At 38.9% G+C, this 18,578-nt stretch overlaps 1 protein-coding gene across 2 annotated transcripts in view; it reads left to right on the top strand.

Moving 5' to 3' along the window:
- The window catches only part of SGCZ (sarcoglycan zeta), a 726,451-nt gene that overhangs the window by 514,719 nt on the left and 193,154 nt on the right, over positions 1–18,578 (top strand). For both annotated transcript variants that reach the window (XM_075258762.1, XM_075258761.1), the window contains one exon: positions 5,373–5,564. In XM_075258762.1, the coding sequence (XP_075114863.1) occupies positions 5,373–5,564 (192 nt within the window). The remainder of the gene's footprint in view (positions 1–5,372; positions 5,565–18,578) is intronic.

The raw sequence follows: 18,578 nt of genomic DNA, 5'->3' as shown, positions 1-18,578 counted from the left end.
AATGAGATGCATACAGCATATACTGTTGAAAAACATGATAATATATTCATAGAAAAATCACAGGCATAATACTTAGCATTCACATCATTTTTTCTGTTTTTGTTGAAACATTTTTTTCCTGAAATGTCAAATTACATTGATTTTTAGCTTGATCTTGTCAGATTTAGAGTGTTTATTTTTGATTGTGTAACATAAATTAGATAGTTATACAATAAGGACAGTAAAGTGTGAGCTACTAGTCAGTTACCAGTGGGCCATACCGTCTGTCTTTATGTACTCAGCAAGATGTCATATACATTGGTAACAGTGCATGACCAATGGCCACAATCTAATGAGAAAATTATGTGATAATAGGGGTATCTCATGGTTAGCATTAAAAATAAGCAGGTGGTCTAACAGTTTGCTCCAAGTGCAATTCTGTCGCAGTAACCATTTCAGTTAGTGTTACCTTAAAAGTATACCTAAGAAGAGAAAAAAGGATGGCACTGCTAACTCTCTGTAAAGTCCATGAGTCAAAACATTCCTCCTGCTACTTAGCAGATATGTTGGCCAACAGGGAATGACCGTAGTTTTTAGAGAATTGGTGGTGCTCAACATTCACAGTTAAGCCTTGAAAAATATGTAGAAGAAGAAAAAATACGAAGGGCACTCACCACTGTTAGAATTCTTCTAAAACATCATCCTTTATTAAGGTAAACATAAAATCAACCTTAGGGAGGGAGGTACAGCATTAAAAGTGTTTAAAGAAGGCAACAGCCATTTTGTGTTCCTCTGAATGCTTCTTCAAGCCTTGGATACAAGCGTTTTACAGCGTTTTATTAGCTCATTATTTTATTTTATTTTTTTAATTATTTTAATTTAGTTAACTTTTTTATTATTATTTATTATTTTTTTTTCAGATTGTGTCCCCATAAGGTAATAAGAGATCTTTGGGAACATCTGATCACTTTTTTTTTTTTTTTGTTAGGGAGGCTGATTTCACCTGCAACTAAGGCTGCTACATTTAGCCTCAGTTGCAGGGGGAATCAAGCCTCCTGCACGCTGTTCTTTACACTTACAGAGCTGATCTGGGTCCTGTAGGACCCAGCAGCACTTGTAAGACACTGAGCCCGGTGGATCACGTGACCACCGGGTCAGAGGGCGGCCGCATCATGGTGGCGCCCATAGCCGTGTGGTGCCCATAGCCGTGTATACAGTGCTCATTGAGCGCTGTATACACAGCGATTGAGAAGGCAGGGAAGGGAATAAACCTTTCCTGTCTTCTCTCTGGGATCTCCGGCTGAAGTTACAGCTGGTTCCCAGCTTCAGCAGCTGCATGACTTCCGGACTTCCCGGACGTTTATAGTCTATGGGCTGTCCGGAAGTGGTTATATGGCTGTTTTTATGGCACAATGTTGTAGTTGGTAATACACATAATGGAGTTAGAAAAGAGGAATCATCATAGGTCAAACTAATCTTTCAAACATATATGGATTTGTAGATGTATCACATATGTGACTGATCAGAATACCCCTAAAATTACCAAGAAAGATGTGAAATGAATATAGAAACTATTTTTGGTTGTTTTCACATAAAGGATGTTCCCTTTTCACTGTCACTGGCCTAGGAGTAAAAAGATCCTTAGAAAGTTCTTTGTATTGTCCCTTCATGTATTTGTACATTGATATTAGATCTCTCCATAGACTTTTTTTTTCTCTAAACTGAATAACCCCAAGTTTGTTAATCTATCATTATACTCCAGTCCACCCATTCCCCTAATAATTTTGGTTGCCCGTCTTTGCACTTTTTCAAGTTCATTTATGTCTTTCTTGTATATTGGGGCCCAAAATTGTGCACAATATTCTAAGTGTGACCGTACCAGTGATTTGTATAGAGGCATAATTATGTCCTGATCATGAGAATCTATACCTCTTTTGATACATCCCATAATCCTTTCTTTACTGGAATCTGAATACCTGCTTAAAACAAATGGCATCCAGGTGAGCATTGCCTTCAATAGATTATGTGGAACAATGCATTACTCAAAATCAATACCCAAAACACAATGGCCATAATTGTGATTCAGTTATGACACACATTGTTGACCACTGGGACACTCAGTAATCATGAGAACAGATGTCTACAGTAAAGTGCTGCATGTGAATGGAGCTGTGGTGTTCATGTTTGACCACGTATATATTCCTTCTTATGGGGAAACAAGAATCTTAGCTTTGGCTCCTCACCTTTCCAGGCACCTGACCCACTGTTAGGATTGTGGAGCAGGTGTGGCAATGATATGAGCGTTGCTGCCTGTTCCACTGCATTATCCAGCACTGCAAGGGTTAACATCCCTTGCAGCAGCCGGGCGTGGTCGACTGTTTGACGGACTGGGGTGTCGACCAATGGACGCTCAGATTGGGCAACTGGGCTAATTGCTTGTGACTGCCCTTTGCCTATATAAGGGGGCTGGTCTGGATGCCCGGCGCTCTAAGATCACTTCACAAAACCTAATTGATGTGTGCGTGTGTGTGTGTGTGTGTGCGCGTGTGTGTGTGTGTGCGCACGTGCGCTCCAGCCTCAACAAATATTAGTTGGCCTAGCTAGCAATATTCCCCAGTGATGGTAATCCCTCTGTTAGTTGGGCAGCATGCTGCCTTGTGTGATTGAGTGGGGAAAATCTCTGTAGGCCTTAGCTAGCTTAACTTCTAAGTCAGTGTTCACACTGCTAGTTGCTTCGGCAGTAGTTGCCTTGGTGGTTGGGTGGAACTGCAGCACACAGGGTTTAGACGGTCTCCGTCTAGGCCAGGAGTTCTGGCTAGACAGTTTGTTATTGTAGCAGCTGCTCTGATCTGTGCAGGTGGCTCTGTGAATCTAACAAGAGCACACCCAGTTACTTTTGTTTAGCTGGCAGTGACACTAACTGCCAGCCCATATTCACACTTGGGTGTTTAGCAGTCAGAGTCCAGAGGGATCTGCAGGATATTATTTCTTTTAGTTTTTTTTATATATCCTGCTGACCGTAACACCCACATTGTCCTCACCTACAGTACAACCCTCCCATAATGAATAATGCCCACAAGTGCATCTTTAAAATAACTTCCCTGTGTACCCCCTTATTAATATTGCCCCTGGTGATTCCTAATTAAAAGGTTGATAAAAAAAAAAAAAAGTGGGTTCCAATACCCGGGACCCCCAGTATCAGCTGTTTGAATGGACTGTGGTACCTGTGTAAGCACCCTGACTGATTCTCTGTTTATATAGTATCATACATCCCATACTAGCCATGTAATGTAGTTACAGCGGACACCGCGTAGAAAATACAAGGACCCCATTATAGTCTATGGAGTCCATGGGCTTTCATTACTCACTGCTTTTTAATGTGTTTGGTATTCTGTTCAGGAGGACTCCAAGCGGACTCCCCCAAAGGAATGCAGAACACAGATTTGAAATGGGCCTTAAAATACCCTCATCCCTTGTATACATAATGCCCCCTAATAGCCCTTATATAAATGGCACCCCTTATGTTCACTATGTCCCTGTAAGGACCGGAGTCAGGATCAGGCAGTGCAAAGTACCACAGCTGGGAAAGCAACACTGTGCAACTAATAACAAAAGGGGTCATAGGCCCTGCGGCTATAACTATGCTGTAGATATGAGATGAGGCAGACCAATGCACTTCCTAATTGAAGTGCGCCTGCCACGACTCCTACGCTACTGTCCAGGCGGCTAGGGTCAGGGAAGAGGAGGCCCTGAAAGTCCTAGGGACTGGAGTCACGAGGGTCACACCTAAGCAGAAAGCACAGTGTAAAAAGCAATGCAAAACAAAAGACAAAACAGCATGGAACAAGGGAAGACCACAAGTCCCAGCAAAAACACAGTAGAGAAAGCGAGGTCGGATGAGCCAGAGGTCAAGCCAGGAGATAAGAGTAAAGAACCAAATCAGAAGACAAGGAATAGTCAAAACACTATCAAGACACTCAGACAGGATAACTGACAGAGCAGAAGACCAGGAAAACACAAAGTGAATGGCTGGCAAGGATCCATGCCTGGGTGGGGTTTAAATAGCAGCAGAGAAAACCACCCACAACACCTGTGATGGCTAATGGAATGGAGAACGGAGAGCAAGGAAAAGATTAACCCTTAATCACTTAAGCACAACCAATAGAACTCTTAACACGTCTCCTGGGGAGTCGCCGCGCAGTAAGGAGACTGCGGCGACTCCGTATCCTGACAGTCCCCTTATATAAATAACCCCCTTATCTTCCTAAGGCCTCTTATGAATCTTCCCTTACAATTCTCCCTCCTAACCATCTCCTTATACTATTAAAAAACCCACAACTGTACTATAAAACAAAACAATAAAAAGTTATACTCTCCTACCTGGTTGATGACGAGTGGAGCCTCCAGTGCCTCCTCTCCATGACCTGTGCTCTATGCGCAGGGTCCACATAGGACGTCAGCGTCTTGATGCAGGTGGGTGCGATGCTGACATCATCACACATCCAGCCTATGCTGAGAGGAGACGTGTTGTCTGCTTTCACTGTCTTGTAAACCTTAAGTGGCTTGCGGTCTACAAGAATGTTACCTTGCAGGATAGATTTTAACTAGATCGGCATCTACAGAGAAAAGGCTCTCAGTTGTTTAATCCTCGGATTCTGAGAATATTTGTCAATCCCTGCTGGGAAATGGCATTAATGTACTTCATCCTGTAGATCTCAGATGTAGTGACATCTACTAATTGATAATAAAAACATACAAGCGTTAAAATAGACCTTTACACTTACACAGAACATTATCATGGGATAACATATGCTCAGAACAATCAATACCACTCCACTTCAAAGCCACCAAAATTGAGTTTTACCAGATCATTGCTGCACCTTTGATGTCACAGAAGACTGTTTATGTAGGTCCAATTTATATAATTCCATGTATACAAAATAAAAGTTTGCAACCTAGAACAATACAATAGGTCTATGATTGCTTGGAGGTTTGTTGCACTATGTCCACTTGTATGTTCTGATTGCTAAGTGAAGCCATCATGTGCAAGAGCTGCCGGAGTGTTTAGGAGTTGATTCCATTTATAGAGATTTGCCAATTATTCCTGGAATCCAAGAAGAAAAAGATTACTATACTCATCACATCAGAACGCTAGTAGGGTGCAACAATTGTTTTCATTATCTCTGGGACATTGGCAGGAACTGTACACTTTCTTTTATAGTTCCGCAACCAGTAGTTCTTAGATATCTGTGGGTTGATTTATCTTTTTTGTAAGATTTTATGTTCTCTAAACATATCAGAAAGTTACATTTATTTATTATAATTAAATGTTATTTTTTATAAAGTCTTATTTATCCTATTGTTATTGTTTATTCTTCTTTCTTTTCTTTTAGATGACACGAGAACAGTACATTTTGGCCACACAACAAAATAATCTAAGGACAGAAAACACTCAGTTCTACCCAGTTGGAATTTATGGATGGCGGAAGAGGTGCTTGTACTTCTTTGTGCTGCTACTGTTGGTTACGATGATTGTTAACTTAGCAATGACAATATGGATTTTGAAGGTTATGAATTTTACAGTGGTGAGTAATAATATTCCTAATTGGTGAATGTCTAATTTCTATGTTTATTTGTGGTTATTTTACAATTGGGCAAAGTCTGGACTTCTTCCCTTTACGTACTGTTTAATATCTGAATATATATAAATAATATATTTATTAGAGATGAGCGAACACTAAAATGTCCGAGGTTCGAAATCCGATTCGAACAGCCACACACTGTTCGACTGTTCAAACGGATTTCAAACCCCATTATAGTGTATGGGGGGGGAAATGCTCATTTCAGGGGTATGCAAAATTCAATAAAATTATACTTAGCAAGTCCATGAGTGACGGTCGGGCTGGATTCTCCTTGAAGTCTTCTCCCGGCACAGCGCCCCCGCGGCGTCTTCCGGCTGGAATTCACTCTGCCTAGGCATCGGGGCCTAGGCAGAGCTGACTGCACATGCGCGGTCGGCTCTGCCCGGCCCGACGACTGAGCAGAGCCGACTGCGCATGCGTGGGCATGCCCGCGCATGCGCAGTCGGCTCTGCCTAGGCCGGATGCCTAGGCAGAGTGAATTCCAGCCGGAAGACGCCACGGGGACGCTGCACAGAGAAGACTTCTAAAGGAAAGAGAAGAACCAGCGTTGATTGGCAGAATGTATAGCATTCTGCCAATCAACGCTGGGTCTGCATCGAACCTTAAACTTCGAACAGCTAGTAGCATTCGATCGAGTACGAGTATCTCGAATACCGTAGTATTCGATCGAACACCTACTCGATCGAACACTACTCGCTCATCTCTAATATTTATATTACTTTTACATAGGAGTAGTTTTCTGACAAAGTCATTTGTAGACGTCCATATTTGAACTATTATATGGCAAACATTAATGCACATTTATATTTGGTAGTAAATTAAAATAAAATTTGTTTTTAAGACTAAACTTGGCTGCCAAAGTAGACATTCCTTATAAGTATGTAAAGAGTTTTGATAATAGATTGAGGCTAAGGCTCTACATAGCGAGCTGTATCGAAAAAGCACTGCGGGAAGAAATGCGTTAAAGAGAAAAAAGATCTGCTATTTAAACAAATGTAGCAGGATGCACAGATTGTACGGGTGGTCTTGATGGAAGATTTTAAGTATCCAATATTGATTATGGCCATGGTTCTGCTTCATCTCCAAAGGGGAGAAAACTGTTGGATGCGGTGATTTCTAGCAATACTGAGCTTGTTGAAAATGTCAGTGTTTGTGAAAAACTTAGTAACAAAGACCACAATGTAATTATATTCCACTTAACTTGTAAAACCCAACCTCAGGCTGGAAAGAAAAAAAAAACATTTCAATTTAGAGAAGGCCAATGCCCCCAGATGAAGTGTTACAATGCAGGGCATAGACTGGGAGCAGCTATTGTCAAATTCTAAATGGGAATGCTTTAAATATCATTTTAGTACCTATGTTGACTAATTTATTCCTACAGAAAACAAGAATAAGCATCTTAAATTGAACTCTGTGTTCCTTACAACTACTGTTAAAAGGACAATAAATGGCAAAATTATAGGGTTAGCTGTAGTCTATGGAAATTACAAAGTACTTAAAATAAGTAAAAAAGAAATTAATTTGACTAAAATGCATAATAACAGGCAGGATGCCAAGAGAAGAAAAAAAAAAACACTAAAAGCATATCTATCTTTTCAGTAACCTATCAAGATAAGCTGTTATGTGTGAGGAATAACCGTAGCATGTTGTATTTGTAATGGCCATAAAGTGCACATAGTGCTCCCGCACTAAGACACAGCCCAAGTCTTATGCAGGACAAATATGGAGAAGTACTGACATGTACTGATGGGAATAAAGTGCTTTGGTTAGGATTTTTTTTTTTAATGTAGCTTGTGATCCTTATATAGGGCTCACAATGTACATTTTTTTCCTATCAGCATGTCTTTGGAATATGGGAGGAAACCCATGCAAACACACGGAGAACATACAAAATCCTTGCAGATGTTGTTCCTGAGGGGATTTGAACCCAGGACTCCAGCGCTGCAAAGCTACAGTACTAGTCACTGTGTTGCCCCCATGCTTTGGTTATGATTGTAAGCTCTCTATCACTTGTGTTTCCTGCTTACTCCTCTCCTTCTTCTATAGAATTTGTCATTTGACCTATACTCCTTCTCCAGATGAAAAGAAGTCATTCATCGAAGAGTCATTTTCAGAGTGAAAGTCAGTTTAGCATAATTGGGGCAGGGAAACAATCTAACAAAAGAAGCATTGTTCTGTTATAAGATATATTGTAAAGTTTCTTATAATCACCTCTACTATACATGTATGTAAAGTCTATTGGAACAGCAGTACTTATTTTAGTATATGCATTTTAAAAAAATATTAATATGAATAGATATTAAAAAAAAACAAGGTTAGCGCTAGTAGTAATGAGAATGTAGAGTTGGTCACTGGCGAGAGAGAAGTTACTGTAGGTTATCATAATGAATATACAACATAGGCTAAATATAGACATAGTCCGGGTTAAATTACATAAACAGAACCCCTAATCTATGCAACAGTCCTGGAAATTTTTCATGTAAATATTTTAAGCATTGCTATTTGTAATTATATTGTTAGATTATAGTAACATATTTAGTATTCAGAACAGTAAGCATAAAAATGTATTATTGTTAATAATAATAATAATAATAATAATAATAATAATAATATAATAATAATAATAATAATTATTATTATTATTATTATTATTATTATTATTATCAAATAATCCTCTTTTAAACCATAATACCTACAGTATTTCATTTCCCTTCTATTTCATAAACATATTGGCAGATCCTGGCAATTGTGCCAGGTTCCATCAGATTCCATATTACAGAGTAGAGATGAGCGAGTAGTGTTCGATCGAGTAGGTGTTCGATCGAATACTACAGTATTCAAAATACTCATACTCGATCGAACACTACTAGCTGTTCGAAATTTAAGGTTCGATGCAGAACCAGAGTTGATTGGCAGAATGCTATACATTCTGCCAATCAACGCTGGTTCTTCTCTTACCTTTAGAAGTCTTCTCCATGCGCGTCCCCGCGGCGTCTTCCGGCTGGAATTCACTCTGCCTAGGCATCCGGCCTAGGCAGAGCCGACTGCGCATGTGTGGGCATGACCTCGCATGCGCAGTCGGCTCTGCTCAGGCGTCGGGCCGGTCAGAGCCGACTGCGCAGTCCGTGCATGACCGCGCATGCGCAGTCGGCTCTGCTATCGGATTTCGAAACTCGGACATTTTAGTGTTCGCTCATCTCTATTACAGAGGTATTTGCAAAAAAAACCCTCAAAAACTTAGAGGATGTTCACACTACGGTTGAGGGTCTGTGGTTATGATTAGGAATGATTAAACCAAGTTCATAATGAGTTTTCCAAAAATTATTTCTATTTCCTTGTTATAATTTGCTAAGGAATAATAAAACTGTTTTTATTGTTTAATCTAAGGTTTTGAAAGGTTGTGAAATGACGTGGGCAATAGTAAGGAAGTCAGATTAAAAATTTTAAATTTTATGAAATACGAATATGATTTCTAACTGCCCACATAAGATTGTTTCAGTATTTGAGACATATAGAAAAAGTGATTTATTCATGAAGCCCAGCGCAAGTAAATGTGCTACAAAAGCCACAGCTGCAATCTTCTATCCTATAACTTGTAGTAACAGTTCTCAGCATGAAAAATGCTTAAGGTTTTCATGTGCCATAGTAAAATAATTTTTCCATACTATAATAAAATATATAAAACAGATTTATCCCTATGATACATTTGCTAAAGTCAGATTTTCAGGCCCATTGCACAACAATTCCATATTTTAGAAGTAAAGGGTATTTTAAATGCATGTATTTGTGCAGAACAAATTCTTTTCAATCAAGAACTCCGTATGCAATGAAATGGTAAAGTTGGTGACTAAAACATTTCTCTCCACTGAGCCATTACTTGGTACCTTGTAGAAAATCTGAGGTGTTGGTTCAGTAACCTGTGAAGTTATGTGGCTCAAGTAATTACACGACTTCAAGCCTAATGACTTCAGCAAAATAACATTTCAAGTGTTATAAAAGAAATATTAAAATGCACTGGCTTGTGTCTGAATGCTTTATTGCAATTAGAATTTAGCAATTATTGGAATTTTATAATACAGTTTATAATGTAATTCAACTTGCAGCGTCTTAAAATGGGAATAAAATTGGAATATGATCCTTATGTTAGAAATTTGACTTTGTAGCAATTTAATTCTTTGATGTGTCCACACTCAACTGATATTTAGGACGGTTAAAGATTCCACTTGGTCTTGACACCAATTGAATACAGTATTATGATTCCAAAACAAAAGCCTTGAAAGGCTCCCTCCCCCATTGACTGGTAACATATAGACATGAATAGGATAGTTAGCATATCACTTTGGGATAACTTGTCACAACACCATGTTGCGTTAAGAAACGTAGCTTAAAGAGGACCTTTCAGGAGTTTGGGCACAGGCAGTTTTATATACAGCTGGAAAGCCAAACTGTCTGGTTTCACAGTCCATGCCCCGGGTGAAGAGCTATCGGTGCTGGTACCATAGCTCTTCACAATCAGAAGGGCGTTCTTGACAGTCTGTCAGGAACGTCCTTCTTTGCAGCAGCGTCAATAGCGCTGTACCGTGTAAGTGGGGAGGAACGCCCCCTCCCCTCCTGATAATACTCATCTATGGACGAGCACTGTGAGCAGAGGGAGGGGGCGTTCCTCCCCGCTCACACTGTACAGTGCGATAGGCGCTGCTGTAAAGAAGAGTTCCTGACAGACTGGATTGTGAAAGTCGACAGTGCGCTGAATTCAGTGCACTGTCGACTTTCCAGCGGTATATAAAACTGCCTGTGCCCAAACCCATGAAAGGTCCTCTATAACTTATGATACACTTATCTGAACATATCCAGCCAAGGGAGGAGACATTTCTGTGGTTATTTCTAAATGTGACAAACCCTACTAGAAAATTATGCAAGGTTACAAACCATGTGGAAAATTTTGGTGCTACAAACGTGTCCATTTCTACTTTTCTTTTATGTCAACATACAGTATCCTCAGTGTATACACGAAAAAATGGACAGCACCCCGGATTGTTTTATGAACTTGCTTGTTTAATCAGTTGTTTAAATATTCCAAGGTTTTATATATCAGTTAACGCCGCAGGTTGTCATGATGAAATAGAATTCAGATGTTTTGGTTTAGCAGCCCTTCCTCAAACTACACAACGTGAGTTACAGGACAACTACCAGTGGTGAAAAATGGATTAAAAAACTGACCTATGAGAGGTGTCCCTGGTGGGGAACCCAGAAGATTGAAGGTGCAGGGCTAAGGTGGTAAACTAAATAAGAAAGCTCAGAAAACAATCCAAGGTGCTTTCAACTTTTTTGTGCATACACTGAAGCTGTCTGGGGGGGGGTTTCACTAGCCCCCCTATGGAAATTGTGCACCCATTGGTTCATACACAAAATAAACATGCAGTATCCTGAGATGTGTAACACGACATAACGACAATTTTCTTTTTAAACAATTTTGTGATATTCTATTATTTGATGTGTCTCTTATATGTGCCCATGTATGGCCACCCATTGAGTGTATTGTAAAATGCATCTTTTCAAGGGCTTTGTTAGCATCTCATGATCTTTTATTCAATTGAATTTCATAAGAAATTGAGATTTGAGAGTGCACATGTCTGTATATAAATACAGTGGTTCATCTTACTAATTTCTGGTATTTTTATATGATATGTTCATCCGATATTTCATTCATGTTAATGCAACAAGAGGCGTCTAGTCAGTTCTGTGTATTGACAAGCAGAGGTCAAGGGAAATCTCCATTCTCCCAGTAGGTAAGGTATCAGGCATTTAGTTAATTAATTGCCTGTGTTATGGGAGCTAGCTTTACCATAGTCAGCCAGCTCCCATAGCAGATGAAATTGGGTAATTGGGAAAGAAGCAGGGAGACCAGGCGGTTGGATCATTTCTTATAATCACATGACCTGGAGGTTGTGATAAGGCTTGAACCCCTGTGTCCATCATCATCGTCTGCCAGATTAGTTAAGTCAATTTAAACTCTCTGGACAACCCCTTTAAGGGCCCAGAATATTTGTTTTTAGGTCTAACTTTAAGATCCTAAGCCCAAATGCATTCGGCCCACAACCTACCGTATTCCATTTATGATACTGGCTTCTTCTTATATGGGTTTTTTGAGGGCCTCAGGTTATAACTAGAGATGAGCGAGTAGTACTCGATCGAGTAGGTATTCGATCGAATACTACGGTATTCGAAATACTCGTACTCAATCGAGTACCACTCGCTGTTCGAATGTAAAAGTTCAATGTAGAACCAGCATTGATTGGCTGAATGCTATACAGTCGGCCAATCAATGCTGGTTCTTCTCCTACCTTTAGACGTCTTCTCCGTGCAGCCTCCCCGCGACGTCTTCCGGCTCTTCATTCACTCTGCCAGGCATCGGGCCTGGGCAGAGCCGACTTCGCATGTCCGCTTGTAGTGCGGGCATGTGCAGTCGACTCTCCCCAGGCCCGATGCCTGGCAGAGTGAATTCCGGAAGACGCCGCGGGAACGCTGCAAGGAGAAGACTGCACAGAGGATCCAGCCCGACCCTCACTCGTGGACTTGGTAAGTATAGTTTGATCGAACGTTGCCTACCCCTGAAACGAGCATTGTCCCCCCATAGACTATAATAGGGTTCGATATTTGATTCGAGTAGTCGAATATTGAGGGGCTACTCGAAACGAATATCGAACCTCAAACATTTTACTGTTCGCTCATCTCTAGTTATAACTACTGCCTATGCCATTCCCTTAGCTACTTTACTATATAATGCCAGTAATATGATGCTTACTTAGAGATAATGTAAAAATGTTATCTTAATTATGATTTTTTATAGTATTGCAGTTTTTTATTGTAGTTTTTCCTGCTTCAGTCTGAATCTACAGAACTACAGACTTAGCTGTTTCTGTACACATATATTGCTTTATATTTTCAGAAGATAGATTAGGAGATTAATGATTTTGGAGAAAATTAGTTGTACAATTAACTTTCCAGTATATGTGATTTTACACTTATATAGACACATTTCTACAGTAGCATTTTTGCTCTATTTGTTGACATGCAGTCTGTTCCATATAAATGAATAGAGCTCAATGATTTATCACAATGATTTTTTTCCACAAAAATAAATTGCAAAATAAAGTTAGTGTGGAGGGTCGCTAATAGTTCTGATCGCAATCTTGCTGTATATCTACTTTGCTTTCAATCGTTACATAGCTGTCAGTTTTTAAGTAGTTCTTATCACAGTAAATAATGGCACATGTCTAAAAGTCACAAAGTCAATGAAGTTTCACTAGTTAAGTTAAATTGTCTTAAAGATGACCTGTCAGCATCCCTGACGTTTCTATTTTAGAAAATAACGAACTTGCATTCCCCAATAAATAACTCTAGACTGTTCGGTGTGTGATATTCAATTTGTTAGCCTAGTAGGAACTTATGAATATACTGACAACTGGATGTTGTCATTGTCAATGGTGTGTGTTCCTACACAGTCCACACTGTCAATAGTTCCTTAGAGATCAGTGGATTAGTATCTCATATATTTCCATAAAAAGTCTGTCTGTGTCTCAATTATTTTCTTAATCTGACCAAGTACTTAGCAAATAGCAATACTTACCTCAAGATGAGTCTTCTGAGTCTAATCAAACTCATCACTAGTACTTGTGGTGCCAAGACAGGCCAGTATACCTCAGTTTTACTGAGCCTGCAAAATGTATCAGACACATGTTCAATGAAGCCAACATGTACAGGCACAGTCATTACAAGCTTTATTATGTTTTATCCCAGACAAACACAGGGTTTCTATAGGAACTTTGGAACATTAAACTACCAATTAATAAGGTTCTGCGAGTGGCTTAGGTTCTGCTTAAAGAGTTTTTCTGAAAACAAGTAAACCAGCAAAAATGTTCAAGTGGAAACCAGTTAACAAGCACCAATCTATTAATATACAGTCCTATGAAAAAGTTTGGGCACCCCTATTAATCTTAATCATTTTTAGTTCTAAATATTTTGGTATTTGCAACAGCCATTTCAGTTTGATATATCTAATAACTGATGGACACAGTAATATTTCACAATTTGACCGGTGCAAAAGTATGGGCACCTCAACAGAAAAGTGACATTAATATTTAGTAGATCCTCCTTTTGCAAAGATAACGGCCTCTAGTTGCCTCCTGTAGCTTTTAATCAGTTCCTGGATCCTGGATAAAGGTATTTTGGACAAACAATTCAAGTTCAGTTAAGTTAGATGGTCACCGAGCATGGACAGCCTGCTTCCAATCATCCCACAGATGTTCAATGATATTCAGGTCTGGGGACTGGGATGGCCATTCCAGAACATTGTAATTGTTCCTCTGCATGAATGCCTGAGGATTTGGAGCGGTGTTTTGGATCATTGTCTTGCTGAAATATCCATCCCCGGCGTAACTTCAACTTCGTCACTGATTCTTGAACATTATTCTCAAGAATCTGCTGATACTGAGTGGAATCCATGCGACTCTCAACTTTAACAAGATTCCCGATGCCGGCATTGGCCACACAGCCCCAAAGCATGATGGAACCTCCACCAAATTTTACAGTGGGTAGCATGTGTTTTTCTTGGAATGCTGTTTCTTTTTGGACGCCATGCATAACGCCTTTTTTTATAACCAAACAACTCAATTTTTGTTTCCAAAATGAAGCTGCCTTGTCCAAATGTGCTTTTTCATACCTCAGGCAACTCTATTTGTGGCGTACGTGCAGAAACGGCTTCTTTCTCATCACTCTCCCATACAGCTTCTATTTGTGCAAAGTGCGCTGTATAGTTGACCGATGCACAGTGACACCATCTGCAGCAAGATGATGCTGCAGCTCTTTGGAGGTGGTCTGTGGATTGTCCTTGACTGTTCTCACCATTCTTCTTCTCTGCCTTTCTGATATTTTTCTTGGCCTGCCACTTCTGGGCTTAACAAGAACTGTCCCTGTGGTCTTCCATCTCCTTACTATGTTCCTCACAGTGGAAACTGACAGGTTAAATCTCTGAGACAACGTTTTGTATCCTTGCCCTGAACAACTATGTTGAACAATCTTTGTTTTCAGATCATTTGAAAGCGGGCTGTCCATGTTCAGCGACCATCAAACTTAACTGAACTTGAATTGTTTTGTAGAAAGAAATGGTCCAAAATCCCTTCATCCAGGATCCAGGAACTGATTAAAAGCTACAGGAAGCGACTAGAGGCTGTTATCTTTGCAAAAGGAGGATGTACTAAATATTAATGTCACTTTTCTGTTGAGGTGCCCATATTTTTGCACCGGTCAAATTTTGGTTTAATGCATATTGCACATTTTCTGTTAGTACAATAAACCTCATTTCAATCCTGAAATATTACTGTGTCCATCAGTTATTAGATATATCAAACTGAAATGGCTGTTGCAAACACCAAAATATTTAGAACTAAAAATGATTAAGATTAATAGGGGTGCTCAAACTTTTTCATAGGACTGTAAGTGAAAATCTCAACGGTCCAGCAGAAGATGCAGCAACGATTGTCTTAATAACAACATACACATAACAACATACACATATTCCATTACTTACTACTTGGTGGAGACTTCTCATCTCTAAACATAAAGGGGACATTCAGTGTCGGTCAGGAATGCCTAAGGCACACCAGTGGCATTGTATCTAGGGGTCCACCACCAGGACCCCTGCAGATTAGCTGTACTGAAACAGAACGGCTACAGGTAATAACAATGCCATGCTGCTGACCCACCATATGATGCCCTCTTCACTTAATATATGGAGGTTCTTGCAGGTCCTGTGCTGAGTGCCTCATTTTGCCAATGCAAATGCATTGGTTAAGGGACTGATCAGGATGGTGAGGGGCATGATCTGGGCCCCTGACCAATGCATTTATATTAACAAAATGAGAATTAATAGTTGGGGCTCAGGACCCACCTGATTCACCAGTTCCCCGGTGGGCCAGTCCGACCCTGGGGACATTACCCTTTGTGCTTTTAGAGCATTTCAATGGGCACAATATAAAAGCCTGAAAGTGAAGGGACTAAGTTAAAGTACTAACAGATCACTGGGCTGGATATGTAAAGAAAGAAACTTTAAGAGGCCGTTGTAAACTCTTGCTAAGGTCACTTTACTCCACGGGTCTGTCATTGATCTCTGACATATACTAGTGATGTTATCATTTACTACAATGAGAACATACTTTAAAAGGTTTCTGAGCATTTGTATCTATATCACTGGTTAAAAAAAAAAAAAAACCCTCATTGCTTGGAGTTATTTTAGTGTTTTCTTTTAAACATTTCCATTGATTGACTAAAGTGTACTGAAAAGGATTCACCTTGTAGAGTGTATAATCCATCTTTGGTAAATGCCTGCATACAACGTTGTTTTATCGATTAGAAATAAATAGGTATATGGCAGGAAAATTGCATATATATTCCCAGCAGTGTGACAATATTTCATGTGATACATCTCAATTTTTTGTCAGATCTAATAAGCTATATACATTAAAACAGCAGTCTTGAACTTATAACCTGTATCTAAAACTTCACTGTGACATGTTACAATTGCCATCAATTTGCATTGTTCAAGGATACATAAAGAAAGAGCCAGAGCTCTTAAACCATTAGCTGTTTACTGATATGATGAATTAGCATATTATGTTGTATTCTATTAGGCAGAACTTATACAGTAAGACCAATGTCTCTCAAAGGGAAATTCTTCTCAGTCCTTCTCAATATTCGTTCCATATAAACGATTTTTGGTGAACTCATAGTTTACAATCATTTTGGTAAATAGACATTTGTACATTGTCTTACTGTTGAGTTTGTAGTGGGAAACTGCTTATGGTCCATTCACTTGGAGGAAAACGGTGAGGAATTTGGTGTGGAATTTCAGTGCTGAAAAAAAAGCCTCCCATTGACTTCAATGAGTTTCTTTTTCTGCTAGCAGAAAAGTGTCCATTAAGGGTCCATTCACATGGAGGAAAATGGTGAGGAATTTGGTGTGGACTTCAATGGGTTCTACTAGGTTTTTTTCCCACTAGTAGAATAAAAAGCTAGCAGAACCTATTGAAGTCAATGGGAGTCTTTTTTTTCAGCGCGGTAATTCCACACCAAATTCCTCACCATTTTCCTCTGTGTGAATGTGACTTCACATTGTATGGCCAAGTCAAACTGAGCAGACATGCCTGCAGTATCAAGGCAGCAGCATGAATATCCGACATATTATACATATATCAGACAAGTGCTAGATCTTAACAGTTGCACAGTATTCACACGCTTTTGCTGGAGAACTATATTACGCAACATTGCATCCCATTACCTGGAATATGGTGTAGTATAAAGAACCACCCTTAGGGTACATCAACATTGACTTTTTATATCTGTTCAGAAGATTTGTGTACTGGATCCAAAAAATGGTTGCCTTTCATTTATGTAGAGAAAATATAGAAAAACACATTATACCATACTTTTGTTTCCATTGAAAATGAGAAATGGTCTCTATGTAAGCGCATGGCCAACTGTTGATGCGTATGTTATTTACAATCATTATTGGTATCCGATCAACACATCTGCTACAAAGATATAAAAAAAAAGACAATAATGAAGTTTTAGATTATAGATGCAAGTATTTAAAAGATGTCTAAGGAATCATACATATGGTGCTGTATTATGACTTTGTACAACACCCTATCTGTATAGTAGCTTATTTGTGCATGAGGCCCTAGGGCAGTAAGAAAGGTGGGTCTGGACTTGAATTTAAGGGATTTAAAAGCCACCAGTCAATGACAGGTGTGATGTATTTCTGGACCCAAACCCTATCAGTCATCCAGAAGCAACACCGGCACAATCGTTTTAGAAAAATAAGAGCTTACGACATCCACCAATGCCTGAATATATATGCCTTCAGTATTATTATTATGATTATTATTATCCTATTGTATAATTATTATATAATATATATTATTTTTAAAATTATTATTACACAAGTTATATTAATTTGAATAATTAAAATATACAATACAATATATAGTTATTATTATTATTATTATCATCATCATTTTTGTGTGAATATCCTGTATGTATTTTCCCTGTATTAATGAAATAGTAAAACAATTTTAGTGTGATGGTATTTTTTTTCCTATTAGAAAAGGTCAGCAACATTTTTCTCCATTTTAAATTACTGAGGAAGAACAAGATCTATTACAGCGAACAAAAGTACAATAATTTCCATAACAGCATATGTATCATTATGAAATTGAATTGTTGCAAGTATAACAATGGCTGGTGTCCAGCATTATCCAATGTTACTGAAAATTGCTTTTCATGTTTTAGCAATTTTTTTTTTTTTCTGCAACAAGAGCTTCAGCCAATGACATGTCTGGCAGGCAGCCAGCTTACACTTTAGAATAGGATATAGTTTTTTTGTTAATAAATGTATAGTAATAAAACAGTACAGGTAGCCAGCGCAGTGCTTGGTTTGGAGCAGGTATTCTAAGGAGGACAAGCTAAAACACTATATAACATGTGTCGCGAACAGTTTAGAATTGTTACCATGATGGACACACCTAAAGACCTTAGAGATACATATATGCATGCATTATTGTATTGTTGTTGGTAATATATTTTAGAAATTCATAAATAATTTGCAAATGTCATCAGATAGATTTCCTGGTGTCTTATGAAAAGTAATTGAAGGATTCCTTTTAATTAATTATTTTTTTAAGTGCCCGAAGTTCCACTGTATGAGCACTATAAAGAGGTCCAATGAATGGCAGGGGCAATAACATTGAAAGAAAAATATACCATTTCACCAGGTCTGAAGAGCACAATAATAGGAATGTTCTGATAGGCGTTGTCACCCTGAGCATTTTGGTGTTTTTTTTATCCATATCCATTCAGCTATTCCAAAGATATAAGCTCTTTTATTGTTGATTTAAATGA

This window comes from Leptodactylus fuscus, chromosome 1, assembly GCF_031893055.1.
Source record: "Leptodactylus fuscus isolate aLepFus1 chromosome 1, aLepFus1.hap2, whole genome shotgun sequence".
NCBI lineage: Eukaryota > Metazoa > Chordata > Amphibia > Anura > Leptodactylidae > Leptodactylus > Leptodactylus fuscus.
This window is presented reverse-complemented; position numbering and strand designations above follow the sequence as displayed.